Source organism: Gadus morhua, chromosome 16, assembly GCF_902167405.1.
Source record: "Gadus morhua chromosome 16, gadMor3.0, whole genome shotgun sequence".
In the NCBI taxonomy this organism is placed as follows: domain Eukaryota; kingdom Metazoa; phylum Chordata; class Actinopteri; order Gadiformes; family Gadidae; genus Gadus; species Gadus morhua.
The window spans coordinates 14,958,155-14,973,087 of NC_044063.1; the positions used below are offsets into that span (position 1 = coordinate 14,958,155).

Genomic DNA, 14,933 nt, shown 5'->3' on the forward strand with positions numbered 1-14,933 from the left:
ATCCTTTTAACCTCTTTGGGCCTGTATTTCTCCTCCTCTCTACTTCTCTCTGCTCAATCTCTCCCCTGCTCATCCTCCGGCTTCTGCACCATACTCTCCATCTCCCTTCCAACTCACAACTTTATTTAGTTTCACCCTACTCTGTTTCTTGTATAGTTATCCTAACTCTCTTACTGTTTTCCTCCCCAGAACTTTCTTGTCTTCCACCCCACGAATACAGCTGCAGATAAAAAAAAACTCAAATAACGCCAACCCCTTGGCATAATAAGGTAGAGGTAATATAAATAGCAAAAAGAAAAAGACACGAGATAGAAGATGTTCTAGAAAAAAGAAGAAATAGAGAATAAATTGGGTGGAGAAGAAAAGGGTGGTTTAGTGTGTTCAGTGATCTGGGAGATGCTTTTTAAATTTTGATGTAGGTTTCAAAGCCTTTCCACAAATGTCCGGTTAGACATCAACATCACAAATGTTATTATTATGTATTATTCAAATTAAAATGAGTTGACATTCTTGTGGTTCCACGATGCTGCGGACAGCGCGTGCTTGCCCAGGTGAAGGTGATGAATGATAACGACAAGCGTCTAATAGCACTTAGCCGCCATCATCCACAACACTGATACCACTCTACTATTATCATATCTGTCCGTATACTCTTAACGGTGAGTTTTCATCTGTATGCCTCTCTCCTCTCCTCCTCCTCCTCCTCCTCCTCCTCCTCCTCTCATCTCCTCTATCCCTGCCGCTCCCTCCTCCTATAGTGATCCCCCAGGACACCAGCGATCGATTACACAGCCATTACCTCTCGTTCTGCTCAGTTCTCACTTTATGAGAGCGCACGGGGCCTTTCTATGCCTTCTCGTCCCCGCTCAAATAAACTAAGCAACACCCATTGTTGGGTGGGTTCAGGGTTGTACTTACAAGTGGACGTAGGTCTGTATAATGTAGGATCTATTAGCTTATTGTGTGTGTGTGTGTGTGTGTGTGTGTGTGTGTGTGTGTGTGTGTGTGTGTGTGTGTGTGTGTGTGTGTGTGTGTGTGTGTGTGTGTGTGTGTGTGTGTGTGTGTGTGTGTGTGTGTGTGTGTGTGTGTGTGCGTGTGTCGATTTCAGTGGAAAGGGACTTCATTTGGGGTATTTCGTTTTTTCCCTAGGCTAGGTCGATTATTAAGATTGAAGCTCGCTTTGCGAAAAATGCGCAGATATATAAACCGCAGACAGTACAGTTTGTGTAAAACCCTCACGACGTCACGTGACATTTCCCTGGGCAAATTTGAATAAAAGACAAATAAAGGACCTACCAAAAACACAGTCAGCCCTCCTTTCTTTAAAAGAAAAGGAACAAATCCATTCTGCCTAATTCGAACCTTGCTCAGGGACAGCTCGCGTGGCAGATTGCAGTCTAATTAGTTTAGAGGGAATTTAATTCAATTAACTTTCCACAGCTCCGCGCGCCCCGCGGCTGGGCCTGCTTTCAGAGCGCGGGGCCAGAGCTCGAGATCTAATTAGCGTGTTTGGAGAAGCTCTCCTGCGCGCGGCCATCCCTTGCTACTCCAGCTGTGCCTTCGTGTTTATGTGTGTGTGTGTGTGTGTGTGTGTGTGTGTGTGTGTGTGTGTGTGTGTGTGTGTGTGTGTGTGTGTGTGTGTGTGTGTGTGTGTGTGTGTGTGTGTGTGTGTGTGTGTGTGTGTGTGTGTGTGTGTGTGTGTGTTTGCGTGTAAGTGTGCGTGTGGGGATAGGCTACAGTTCTCTTGGGACTCTCTTGGTTTTTTTTATCTTAAAAATGTATTTTCAAGTAACGTGCCCTTATCCATTAAGGTAATATAGGTTTGATGCTGGACCTATAGGCCTATTGCACTGATGTGCATGGAATGCAAATATACACCCGAACAATGGCTTTCTGCATTCATTACGTTATGACATGGGAGAAACATAGCATATTGAGCAAATGCCCTTGTTTCGTTTGTAATTTTGTAATCCAGACAGACGTAAAATAAAATACGTTTTCACAATTTGTATACAGGCCTAGTCAGTCGATATCAAAGTCGTGTATTCCGAATCTTAAAAAGAAAAGGTATTGCTTCTTACACCTTGGCCCTAACCCGATCACGTGACGCAAAATGTGCCTTTATTCTTAGCTCACCTAATTGTTTCTGATACATTATTTGTGTGTGTGACTCTTTCTATGTTTATAGCCGGAACGCTGGTCTTTCAGTGCTGCCTGGTTACGGAGGCTCGAGCGAGCGTTTCCTCTGTCAGATAGCGCGCGCTCTGGGCTCTCCGGTAACGCGGTTAAGACGCAGGCCGTACAGCTCTAGGCGGCGCGTCACGCTACATTTCTGTAATTCGGGACTGAAAAGCGGTGACTGGTACACCTACGGGAGCCCCCCGTCTCGCGCTCAACGTCTCTCATCAATCACGGGATAAATCAAATGCACGCGCCAAGCCCGCCAAAGCTCTCTTATTCTCCTTCTACAAACGTTAACGGGTGGATTCGTTATTTTATTTCAGACGGACTCCTCCTCCGAGAATCTCGGAGGGAAATAGAATATATTAAGAGAAGTGATGAAATGACACATTCCGGTGACACGAGGAGAAAACCGGCTGTCGAAGATATGCTATCAGGGTTGGCACTGCTTTGTTTTGTCGACGAAGTGCCGGTGTACTACTTTAAATGTAGCCCTATAAAACTGACTACCTATAGCCTGACCCTAAGCTTAATGGCACCGTCCTTTATCTGTCCTTATTTATGAAGAAGGCAAAATCGTACACTCTCGTATTTTAGAATTAGGCCAATATGAAGGATGGTGATATTGAAGTTGAATGTGAGAAAATAAACAACGAATGAGTAGATTTCTGATGAATAAACTGCATTAACAAGCCTAACATGAACGTATAGGCCTTTCAGTTAGAAAATAACGTGTAATAAAGTCCATTTTGATCTAGGCCTAGGCCAAAGTTATAATAGTCCATATCTTCAAGTCGTTCCCATAAATATTTCCCAGCCATTGCTCACGTTAGGGCGTATTGCAGGGATTGTTTATCATAGTAGACGGATTAGATCGAAATTAAAATACCAAATAAAATATCAATAACACTAATTTGGTTAGTAATTAGGCTAATCTTATCCAATAAAAATATATATATTAAAAGATAATATGTGTAATAATAATGAAGCATATTTAATGGGTTCTATGAATAATGTGTGCAGAGAAGACTAATTCAATTTACCTTTAGGAATTATGCATAAAGATGGGCCTATAGACAAATACAAATATAGGGCTATATACTTTTATATTTTTCCTATATTTGTTTGGGCAGGTGTGATCAGTTTCTCCTGCAGGGCTTTAGATTATTTGTACAAAATATTTAAACTGCCAAACACCAAAGGTTATCATTATTACCGTTTGTTACTTTTTTTACTTAATGCTGAAAATAACAAATGTAATACATTATCGTTTTATCGATTAAATGATTGTACGTCGCTTGTTAAACGCGGTGTAAACGTGGTTCACTTCACATTGAGGCCTGTACACGACCCTGGCCATTAATAGGGCCCACATGAGTCGGGTGCAACATTGCGCGCCCTATTCTTCCACGATTCGAAGCGCGTGATGGATCTTTGCAGGCTCCCATTTGATTGACAGCTCCTCTTGCTCTCCAGAACACCACCGCGTGCCACAGGACATAAACCGGTTGGGCCTCCCGCGAGGCTTTTCTTTAAACCACAATGTTGTCTGTGCCCTATTTTTTTTTTGTCCCCTGGCCCCATATGACGACATCCTTCTCCTACCTGTATCCATCATCCGTCATGTAGCCATCATCCGTCATGTGAATCCATCATATATCCATCCATCCGTTCCCAATCCCATCCATATCTTTCAATCACACCCCTGCATTATTTTAGGGCTATCTGCATTCACCCTGCATCACTCCTCCCCATATACGACCCCCAGAGCGCCTCTTTGCCGGAGAGTGTAATGGAGGTGGTCAGTCTTCAATCCCCGGGAACTGGAAGACGACCTTCCGAAATAATTATCGTCAAGGGGGACAGCCGGAGCACAGAAGGTGATTCCAGGGAATTCAATTATTTTATCATAGCTCCTCGTTCTTTGAAATTAGATGCTTTCTGATACAATGGCAAAAAAGGCTAATTCATTGTTCGTTTTCGCAGAAATCCGTTTACATCTTACCGAGACAATAGTACAATTTAACAATAATCATCCGAAAATATGGCTTTCGTTTTATTTGATTTAAAGTCAATAAACACTGGGATAAAGGGTTAAACTTGACGCACATTCGTTCTAGGTGTAAGATGGGGTTTCAGTCTCTTCGTTAGGTTCAAATCTTCTCCAAACCCCGAAACCTCGGGCCTGATCCCTCATAGGGTTTGATCTATCATAGGGTCGCTCTTAGGGATCTCGAGGATCCTCTTGTGACCATTGTCCCTCGTGCTGTTGACTCAGACGTCATGAATCTAAATGATCTTCGTTACTGTTTCCGTTAAATCGCCCATGAATTCAAAAGTCCAAAGTTAAACCCTCCACTATGGTCCCCCAGCGTCGGAGGACGGATTAGGGCTTGGGGGAGAAGACGACCACCCTTTGAAGGGATTAAATCAACAGCGAAGAGGCCTGGGGTCGCTGCTGCTCTTTTGGGGAGCAGAAACAAGGACCGGGCAGTTTAACTTTGAAACTGTTTAACTTTTTTGGTAAACTCACCTCTGAACCCGAGCAGACGGGACGTGCTATCCAACAGACTGTGCAGCTTTCAGATATGCTTATTGTATGAGGGGAATGGCGAGCAGGACCAGAAAACATTTCACTTTGATCTCACGCGCATTCCCAAAGAATCCCCAAAACGCGGGAGCGAAACGAGCCCGGGCCTTGGCTGAAGCCTGCGCGAGGCACGGGATCATATCGGAATTATGATTGGCTAATCATTTATATCTTACCAATAGGGCATTTTTGCAGAGTGAAGAAACAGACACGTATTAAACTCCAATTGAATTAGAATAGCTATAATTTGGCTCGTCTTCTGATTCAATTTTGAGCTAAAGCATAAACACGCAATTAATAATAAACATGATCGAATATGAATGATAAATAAGTTGAACACCGAATTAGAGTGGGGCATTGAGAACAATAACATGATCTATAATAATATAAAATTCAATGAGCAAAATAAATGGGGCTTAACAACAACTCGGGCTAAATGCACAAATTTTTTAAACAAGCCTACAATTTTAATTTAATCGATAACCGTTTTTTTATTCAACTGCCACAAACATTTAAGGGCTACGGATCCTCGTGGCGGCGAAACGGCGCTCGCGCGTGAGTCCGTGCGGTGGCGTAATGGTATTATGGCGCGTAGAGCCACTGGGGTGTCCGAGCCAAGAGTGCACATTTTAAACCCCATTAATGTATTGTTCATTCGCACGTGCACACACATACACACGCACACACGCGCGCGAGCACGCACATGTGGTAAGGCCTTACAAACGTAATCAATTTACCGTTTGTGCGTATACACGATAATTTTATTTTGCGGATTACATTATTTAGTGGGATTTATTCGGTAACAAAAAGCATTTTAATTCCATAAAAACGGGTCCAAGATCGAATATCCGGCCGAACAACTGTGAAGCTAAATACCCCAACTGGAGACTTGAGCAATGATGGGCTCCCTATAAATGCCCTGCTCGTCCCTTCGTGTTTTTCAAGCCCTGAGTGTTTTGTGGGCCGTGTGGAATATGACTTATCACATCGTGTGACACTGCACAATAAACTTAAACCAATTGATGGGGCGTCAATGCATTTATGGTTAGTCGGTCGCAGTCGCCACTTGTCCGAGGTGCTCCTTCGCAGCCCGCAGTCTCCTCTCCCTGGTCTTACATCAAACTGACGCTCACTTGGGTGACATCTTCGTAAAATAGATAGGAATCAACAAATCAAGCTTTTAATATCAGGAATCCTACCGGGAGCCAGAACCCACCTCACGAACACGTCTCTGGTTTACGTGCAGGCGCATTTAACCGACCCGTTTGGACGATGTGCCACTTGTGAAAACAGCCTGTCACGTTTGATCTTCAAATAAATAAATTGCAGTCAAACGAAACCGTGTAAACAGCAATTAAACAGGCCAACAATTAAATCCACCCTATAACTTTGTAATACTGGGGCGACATTGGATATCAAGCATTCGAGCATCACTTGGCTATGCCCCTGCGCCATCTAATTATAATAATAATCTGCACCTTTAAAGGGTTATACCTATAGCCCAACAAATAAAATGCGGGGGAAATAATACGTATATATAAAAAACACCTCAAGGTATCTCAAGTCATCGGCCCACACGAGCTATAGGCTGTACCTGCGCTTCCATCATGGCGACCAAGGCTCCCAGCCTCCCCACGCATGCGCAGTGGTGCGCGCGTTGCAAGGGGGCCGTCCGTGTCAGCGATCACTGGCTGTGCCCCCCCAATAGACTCTCGAGGCATTGTCATGGAAAAAGACCACCGCCTCGCTATTGTCTCGCTCTCCACCAAAGTTTATTATAAGCGCCGCGCGGGGCAGCAGCACAGTGCGCTGTCAAACAGGAGCAGGAGAGACACGGACACACACACAGACGCACAGAGAGAATAACCTGGACGAGGAGAAAGCATGAGAATAACAACCTATAAGCAAGACGCTTAACACTGAAACAGGAGGGGGGGCATTTTCTGGATAATTGTATCAAGCTAAAGGAAGAACAACTGCGTCTCAGAGAAGACAAGGCAGAGATCCGAGGGGACGGAGGACCGAGTCGAGCCGAGGAGAGCGTAGTAGCAGGAGACCTTGCTGGAAATAGAGACATTTCGACCAGCGTTCAAAGACAACGGCATATCCCCCAAAAAAACAAACACTGTTTCCTAGACGAATCTTTTCGTTTTTAATTCTCAAATCGTGCGCGTCTGGTTTGAAATACTCGTGGGTGTCACTCGCTGACCTTCGATGTATAAGATGGATTACTCGTACCTGAACTCCTACGACTCGTGCATGGCCGCGATGGAGGCGTCGGCCTATGCGGACTTCAGCTCGTGTAGCCAGGCCAGCTCGTTCCAGTACAACCCCATCCGGAGCGGGCCCTTCTCCAACCCGGGCTGCACCCCGCTCAGCACGGCCAGCTGCACCCTGGGGGCCCTGCGCGAGCACCAGCCCACCCCTTACTCCACAGGTACGATGTGTTCCGTTCGGTCCCGTTATGTTTCGGGTTTGTTCGGGTTGAAATCTGTTGTCACTTTAAGCACAATCGGAGTCGTGAGAAATAGTTGGTAAAATGGTGTTAGCGACAATTTTCTGCATTGTCCGTTTATTTGCTTTGATTGCGGATTAATGCAATATTGATAATATATTGGGTCAATGTAATATAGGGCTTTTGGTTTGGTCTGTTCCTAATGTGTTTCGGTTCATAATCAATTCGCTAGACCTGAATTAATTAAATTAGGCTAACTAAATCAACAGTGAAAAGCAGCCTTATTGTAGCCTATGTCTGCATTTTATATCATTCGAAATTATATTAGTCCATCAACTTTCAATTACAAGATTAGGGAAGGGATAAGGAAGGGAAACTCAACATTTAACTAATTGATGGTGCCGATCACAGGCTAATCTGTGTCCATTACATCCGAACAAGGAGGAAACAAGGAATTCAAATAAAAGCTAATAAAAGTGTGCCCAACGTCACAACATTGTGGAATAATTACGCATCATGTTGCTGCGCCACCAAACCAACTGGTCGGACCCGGCTGTCCGGGAATGTGGCCATCAACAGTGTTCCCCTCGTCCCAAATTCCAAACCTACAAAAAAATAAAAACATGCATTTTCATTAATTATGGGATTATATTCATTTTTCTAGATGCAAAAGTAACAGCAGCCGTATAAATGAAAAATATTTCATATAGGCCTAGGCGAATGGGGTGACGCTCATCCCGACTAACATCCACGATAATATGCGCAACATATTTAATGTTCATCTGCCGTTTTTCTTTCCTTACACCTGTTAATTTTTCACATATCACCAGAACATTTAAACATTTGGACAATCACATTTTATAATATTAAGCCGCACACATTCTGGAGGCATGTCGCTGCAAGCCGTGTCGATTATTAACAGATTATTATGTTTATTATTATTAACAGATTATTATTGATGTAGTTACAGTCAGTAACACATTGTAAATCTATAGTTTTGTACATTCTTCAATTGTTTCTATGGGTTATTGTCTTCATGAAGGCTATTGAAGTGTTTTTATTTTGGCCTAGCCTATCATAGGTACAAATTTACCGTGTCACTATACTCGTCTTTGTAGAAAAAATCATACTTATATATTTAATTTGACTAATTTAATTATGATTGAATATGTCCAAACATTGTAATGGATTTATATTAACCACATTTCTCTTCACATACCACAAGGGTATTTATTTACCGCTCCCAACTAAGCCCATGATGGTCTCGCGTGGCTTAATGAAGTGAGGTCATTAATGTTTCCCCTTCTTGACGTTCTTTTTTCTTAGTTCCCTACAAATTCTTCTCGGACCCTTCCGGCCTGAATGAGAAGCGGAAGCAGCGGCGCATCAGAACGACCTTCACGAGCTCGCAGTTGAAGGAGCTCGAGCGCGTGTTCGCGGAAACCCACTACCCAGATATCTACACGCGCGAGGAACTAGCGCTGAAAATCGATCTCACAGAGGCCCGCGTGCAGGTAAGAGTTTAAAGCCAGATGCATAAAATAACAACAAAACAATAGGCAGGCCTATGGAATTGTTATGCTATAAAAATCAATAAAATCCCACCATTGGAATTAAACCAAATAAATCCCATCACATGATGAAATACAATCCCCATAAAGACATTATTTAACGTGCTTCAGGCTCATGAAACGTCTCATTAATCCTTAATTTTTGCTATCTGTGCATCAGGTCTGGTTTCAGAACAGACGCGCCAAGTTTCGCAAGCAGGAGCGCGCCGCCAACGCCAAGTCCAACGCCAACAGTTCGGGGGGCAGCGCCGGCAGCTCCACCAGCAGCAGCAGCTCTGCGGGCAAGAAGCCCGGGGACCACCGCTCCTCCTCCGACGACGACGAGTCCAAGGAGTCAACCTGCAGCCCCACGCCCGACAGCACCGCCTCCCTGCCGGGCTCAGCCAATGGGAATATGGGCAGCCCCGCCAGCCTGAGCCCCAGCCCAGTGCCTCCAAACAGCGGCTACGCAAACACTTCCAGCTCCCCGGTGCTCCAGGGGCTGAAGGCCCCCAGCTGGCCCAGCCTGGGGCCCTCCAACCCAGCCATGGCCCAGCCCGCCGTCCAGACGCAGGAGATTCTGAAGGCCTGGCAGCCGGCAGACAGCATGACCGGGCCCTTCGCCGGCGTGCTGTCCTCTTTCCACAGAAAACCCAACCCGTCCCTCAAGACGAACCTGTTCTGAAGCACACAGAGACACGCCACGCACGCAGAGGGCCAGAGAGGCTCTGTGGTCGGTTGATTGGTTGGTTGAGGAACATGATTTTGTATAGGTTTTGTGGATTGGGGTTAGGGTTGGGTAAACGGGCGAAACCCACTTACAACAGGACTCCCCTGAATCGACGGTTAAGTACTGCTGTAGTTCAGTGACGTCACTGGTTTCAGCATCCTGCAGCAACAGATCCACAACAACAACGGCAACAACAACAAGGGCAACAACAACAACAGGCTGTGAAACTCTTGCAAAGACCCAGAGATTGAAGAAAATCACAGATCGGTGATGAGTTTGATTGCCGTTGTGTCAACAACGGGATCGACAATTCTCTAAACATGCAGTGCACGTGTCCAGCACCACCCCCAGCCCCCCGCCCCTCCAGTTATAGTGGACACATGCCCAGCCCCCCCACACCCCCCCCCCCCTTTCCCCCTCCTGTGATGGAAACAGAAGACTCTGACGTTTCTCACAAAAGACTGAATAATACCAATATGTTATTATGTCTAATTATGTCTAATATGAATAGCGATGGTTCGACCTCTGAAGAAGAAGAAGAAAAGACGATAGGTTGACGAGAGACACTGAGCGGTCCACTCTATTTAAAATGTATAAAGAATTCCTGTACAGGCCCCTTGACGCAACCCCACAAAAAGCTCTCATGAGGTGTGTGTGTGTGTGTGTTAAAGGATATGCATCCTGCCCTGGGACATGCACACCTCGATTCACTCTGAAGGTGATATGCATACATTTGCGTACATTGCGCACGCAGACACAACCACACTCCTACACTCTGCTGTCGGGTTCTCTCTCTCACGCACGCGCACGCGCGCTCTCTGTCTCTGTCTCTCTACCACATCAAGATGTTGAATGGTTTGCGGTGCAGAGAAAGCGCACTTAGGATATGTCACACACACACACACACACACACACACACACACACACACACACACACACACAAACACACACACACACACACACACACACACACACACCCCTCCACACCAATTCCGAGTGACAGTAGCTGAGAATGGCAGTGAGCTCCGAGTGTTAAGCAGCTAGCTAAACACAAGCCCACCCCCACCAGGAGACAAAAGGCATACTGTTGCAAGCAGAACACCACTTCCTCTAAGCCCCTGGGAGACACCCCAGGAGGAGACCCCCCCACACCAACCACCCCCACCGGGGTACCCTAAACCCTGTCTCGGGCAAAACACGGCCACTGCTAAATCCAATTAGGTTCAGGAAACACTCCTCCCTCACCAGACCCCTCTTCCTCCTTTCTCTCTGTCTTCTTCCCATCCGCCTGGTCTTTACTGTATCAAGGCCAAGTCATCCCCCCAACCCCTCTCCATCCCCTCAAAGCAAACACCCTCACCCTTTCCCTGTCAATCTCCTTCCCTCTCTCATCCTCATCCTCTCTTGTCCCATCACTTCCATTCCTTCTCGTTCCCCCTTGCTCATCCCCCGCCCCCACTCTCTGCCTTATCCCTCCCGTTCCCTCATCATCTCTCTTCCCAATCCCTAATGGGTCTCTCACACCCTCTGTCCCTCCCACCCACCTCCCGCGGGCACTTTAATCAAAACGGTTGAAGTATGTACGAATAACACACACACACGCAAAAAAAACCACACCTATATACAGCACACACACACAAATATACAGAAACACACACACACACACAAACACACACGCAGTTTTCCAAACTAAATCCATTGTTATCAGCCACCTAACGGTTTTACCTATAGATTACGGAATGGGAGCTCTATGGTGTTTTACCAGTTGGAGACAGAGCTGCACATTCCTGACAACCTAACAGGACTTGTACAGAAGGCTGGTAACCCAGTATGACCATCTTGCCCTCAGAGTAGTTTCAGACCAGTCTCTTATGATGCTTTGCCTTAATTTGGTATAGGAGTTTTATCTTCCAAAAAAACCATTGAAACATAATATCTCTATTTGATTGCCGTTCTTTAAATAGCATTTCATGATATGTGTGCAATAACTTCATTGTCTGTTTCAATTTGGTGGCACATGGATTATAATGTTTTGTATTTTCTTTGCAGCTCCTGGCACACACACAGATTTTGTGGAAATACCCAACAATCCTTGTCTATTTTTCTCTTCACAAACAAGGCTGACACATGGGCAGTATGTCAAAAACACCAACGTTCCTTGGCATCTTCACTAATGTTTAGCAGACTTCACACAGAATAACGACAATTGTTCCACGCTCCCTTGTATTGCTGTTGCCGGTCCTCCATCAGAAGAGCAATTGTTTGTAGTTAATGTTGCCTTGCGTTCGTTTCTTCTTTTATCGGTCGTCATGGGGGCAGGTCTGAAATTTGATACGTTGAAGGGAAAGCCGCATATGTACTTAAAATGCAAACTAGTGTATTTATTAATATTTTATTTTGACCAACATGCAGATCTTTTTTGAACCGCTACACAGACCCCTTGTTACTTGAAAGGTAATCCTGTAATTAGTAATATAAATAGGTAGTTTTTTTTCTTCCCCACGTTGATCTAAAAATGTATTTCATTCAAGCGCCTGTCTTTATGTCCAGTATTTCCATTCAATGATGAAGTGATGAGAGCTCTAGTGAATGAGAAGATATAGCACTACCCTACATATTCTAATAAATGTACATTATGGAAGCACTACTCAGACTGCTCAATGATCTGATTATTTTTTTGACATCTTGCAATAGTCAACAGTATTTAATTTTTCCATTTCTATTTTGACTGAATACAAATTTCTTCAATGAAATGGGGCTGCCAACCTGCCAGGTGTTCTTCAAACAAACATTGTAGAAGGCCTATAGAGACCTGTAAGAGGGAGAGACCAAGGGACATTTAGGTTTAGGTAGTTTGTAAAAATTCCTCTTTTGGTACAAGATTATGGATGGTTAGTTGTAGGTAAAAAAGTTAGAAATAGTATAGTTTAGATCATGATGTTTTTAGGTATTGTTAAGTTTGGATATTGTGATACCGATGTTCATGTTTAGATATTAGGTTAAAGATAGTTAAATAAATGTATTCAGTTAAGGTTAGAGATGGTCATGTTTAGGTATTAAATTAGGATTAGGATGAGGTCAAATTGAAGGGGAGGGGTTTCTGACGTGGATCAACTTTGCTCTGTACATGATGTGGGACAGAAACCTCTAAAGCAGACAGCAGACAGCAGCAGAATACTTCTACTCTCTCACATATTACATTTTGTTGATTGGGCCTAAGTTGTAAAAACGTATATATAACTATTGTGGAGTGGGTGCAGATGATGGCTGGTTTAGGCAGCCTCACCTGGCCCGAGTCTGATTGGACTCTGGGCTGGGTGGGGCTGCACCCCTGTTACACATTGAGTAATCAGTGTGCACAGGTTAAACCAGCCATCTCCACACACACTCAGGTAGAGATCTCCTGCATGGAAACAGTGTCATGTATCATTATCTGCAAGCCGTACAGTACACCGGCTTTCGACCCCACCACCCTTACTATCCTTTTATAAATGACAACAAACAGCCAGATGTATGTCATCGTCAGGAACCTCTATCAATGATCAAACAGTTACAACAGATTGAAACTAGGAGGGTCGACACACCACAAAATAGCATTTCCCTCGTTCTGCTCGTACACAGGGCCATAGCCATTCCCATACTGTACAGAACCTTCAAACAAAGGAACAAACTGAAGTACCCATTACACTTATTTAGAAAAGGATCTGTTGGAAATCATAACTCAATGCCAGCATGAGCCACATCGGTAAGATTGTTCTGTTGCAGTCAGGGAAACCAGACTGAAAAGAAAATCTGTCAATGGAGAACACATTTTAACTAACAATTACGAAGTAGACAGCAAAGTTACAAACCATAATTCTAACCCAAACCATCTACCAAAAAAAAAAATACTGTTTCAATTTTACCATTATACCATGACACAAAATAAATAAAAGTGCAACATAAAATATGCCTATTTTTCCGAAACGGCCCCGCCGGTGGCTTTGATCTATACAGGCTCAAGCTCAGGTCAGACGGAACATTTCACCAAATGAACTGCCAACTGCTGCGCTGACCGTCCACCCGCAGCCCCTCCCCCACCGTCCCTCGTCTTCATCGCACAGAAACCAAATTGATTAATCGGAATTGAAAACTGCTTGGAGTGCAGCAAATGCAACATTTGGTTGAAATGAATCGAATTGAATAATTAAAACATGCAAATGTATATATATATATGGGTGCAGGCACCCAATTGGCGCCCTCCCAGATGGCACTCTAGGCGACCCTTTAGGCCTAGAAACGCCCTTGAGCACAGAAGTCAACATCAAGCATCAGTTAACACGTGGCGCGAGAAACTATTCTCTGCCTTCCTCTTTTCCGAACCCGCTGCTGCATACCTTCACCAGAACAGCCTTCTGGACCCTCACCAGTCTGGATTCAGGGAAGGCCACTTAACGTCTCTCCTCCTCTGTCATTCTGCAGGACCTCTCAGCAGACTGACACAGTGAACCACCGCCTCCTCTGAGAAGACCTCGCACAACTGGGAGTCTCAGGCTCCGCCCTCTTCCTGTCCATAACACACCTCACAGATTGGATCCACAGGGTACCCTGGGTATGATCCCTGTCCGACCCTTGTTGTCTCACTACTGGGGTCCCCCTGGGTTCTGTCCTGGGTCCTATCCTCTTCAGTCTGTACACTAGGTCACTGGCTCATTCAACCATGTGGTGGCCTATCCGACAACAGCTTCGAGGATGACAAAACTTGTTTGTTTTTAATGGTCTGAAATCAAGGTAGAGGCATGCATCTCTGCGTGTCTGGCCGACATCACTTAGTAGAATTGGACAGATGGTTCAGGCGTAAAGCCTCTCCCATCCATAACCTCGATATCTACATAACTCTTTGCTGTCTGCGACTTAGTCAGCAGCATTGGAGCCATGGAGACACACCTCATGTGTTCTTTTTGGAATCCTGAGGGCAGTTATTCAGCTTCTGCAGATGGTAGCTGCTCGGTTCTGAAGAATAAATTCCATCGGTTCCTCATGGTTGGACCTCAAGTATACTTGATTTCCAGTTTGTCTTGTGACTCTCGTTAGCAGTTCTCCGCTGGCCCAGGAGAGCCTGAAGGAAGACCCTAACAGTTTGGGCTGGCCAATCACTTGTCTGGTGTGGCACTCAAGCTGTGATTGGTCTTGACACAAGTTGAAGTTTGGAACAGGCAGCTCGATTTACCCAGGGATGGCTGCAACCATGAATACAAAAGCAACAAAGCCAAACTGGTAAAAGCAACACATTGGCTCTGAATAGAACTGAGGAGACCTACAAATGTCACAAAACCATGAAACCACTAAAAGTGGAGTTTAGTGTATAGCCAGACTGAACAGATAATAGGCTACCACCTCCATAATAATCCACTATAGGCCTACAACACATGACACACAATCTTGGGA

General features: G+C 44.9%; 1 protein-coding gene across 1 annotated transcript; it reads left to right on the forward strand.

The window, feature by feature from the left end:
• Positions 1–6,482: 6,482 nt before the first annotated feature.
• On the forward strand, positions 6,483–9,908 carry phox2a (paired like homeobox 2A). The gene is made up of 3 exons (XM_030337062.1): positions 6,483–7,208; positions 8,553–8,740; positions 8,958–9,908. Exons 1-3 carry the CDS (start codon positions 6,986–6,988, stop codon positions 9,459–9,461), a joined length of 915 nt encoding a protein of 304 aa, XP_030192922.1. The 5' UTR covers positions 6,483–6,985; the 3' UTR covers positions 9,462–9,908.
• Positions 9,909–14,933: the final 5,025 nt, after the last annotated feature.

What these genes read in the sequence shown, in the direction of transcription:
- phox2a (XM_030337062.1), top strand. Translation starts at nt 6,986, where the DNA reads ATGTATAAGATGGATTACTCGTACCTGAACTCCTACGACTCGTGCATG. An exon ending in GCCCACCCCTTACTCCACAG is followed by an intron (nt 7,209 to 8,552) that starts GTACGATGTGTT and finishes CTTTTTTCTTAG; the next exon opens with TTCCCTACAAATTCTTCTCG. An exon ending in TCACAGAGGCCCGCGTGCAG is followed by an intron (nt 8,741 to 8,957) that starts GTAAGAGTTTAA and finishes TCTGTGCATCAG; the next exon opens with GTCTGGTTTCAGAACAGACG.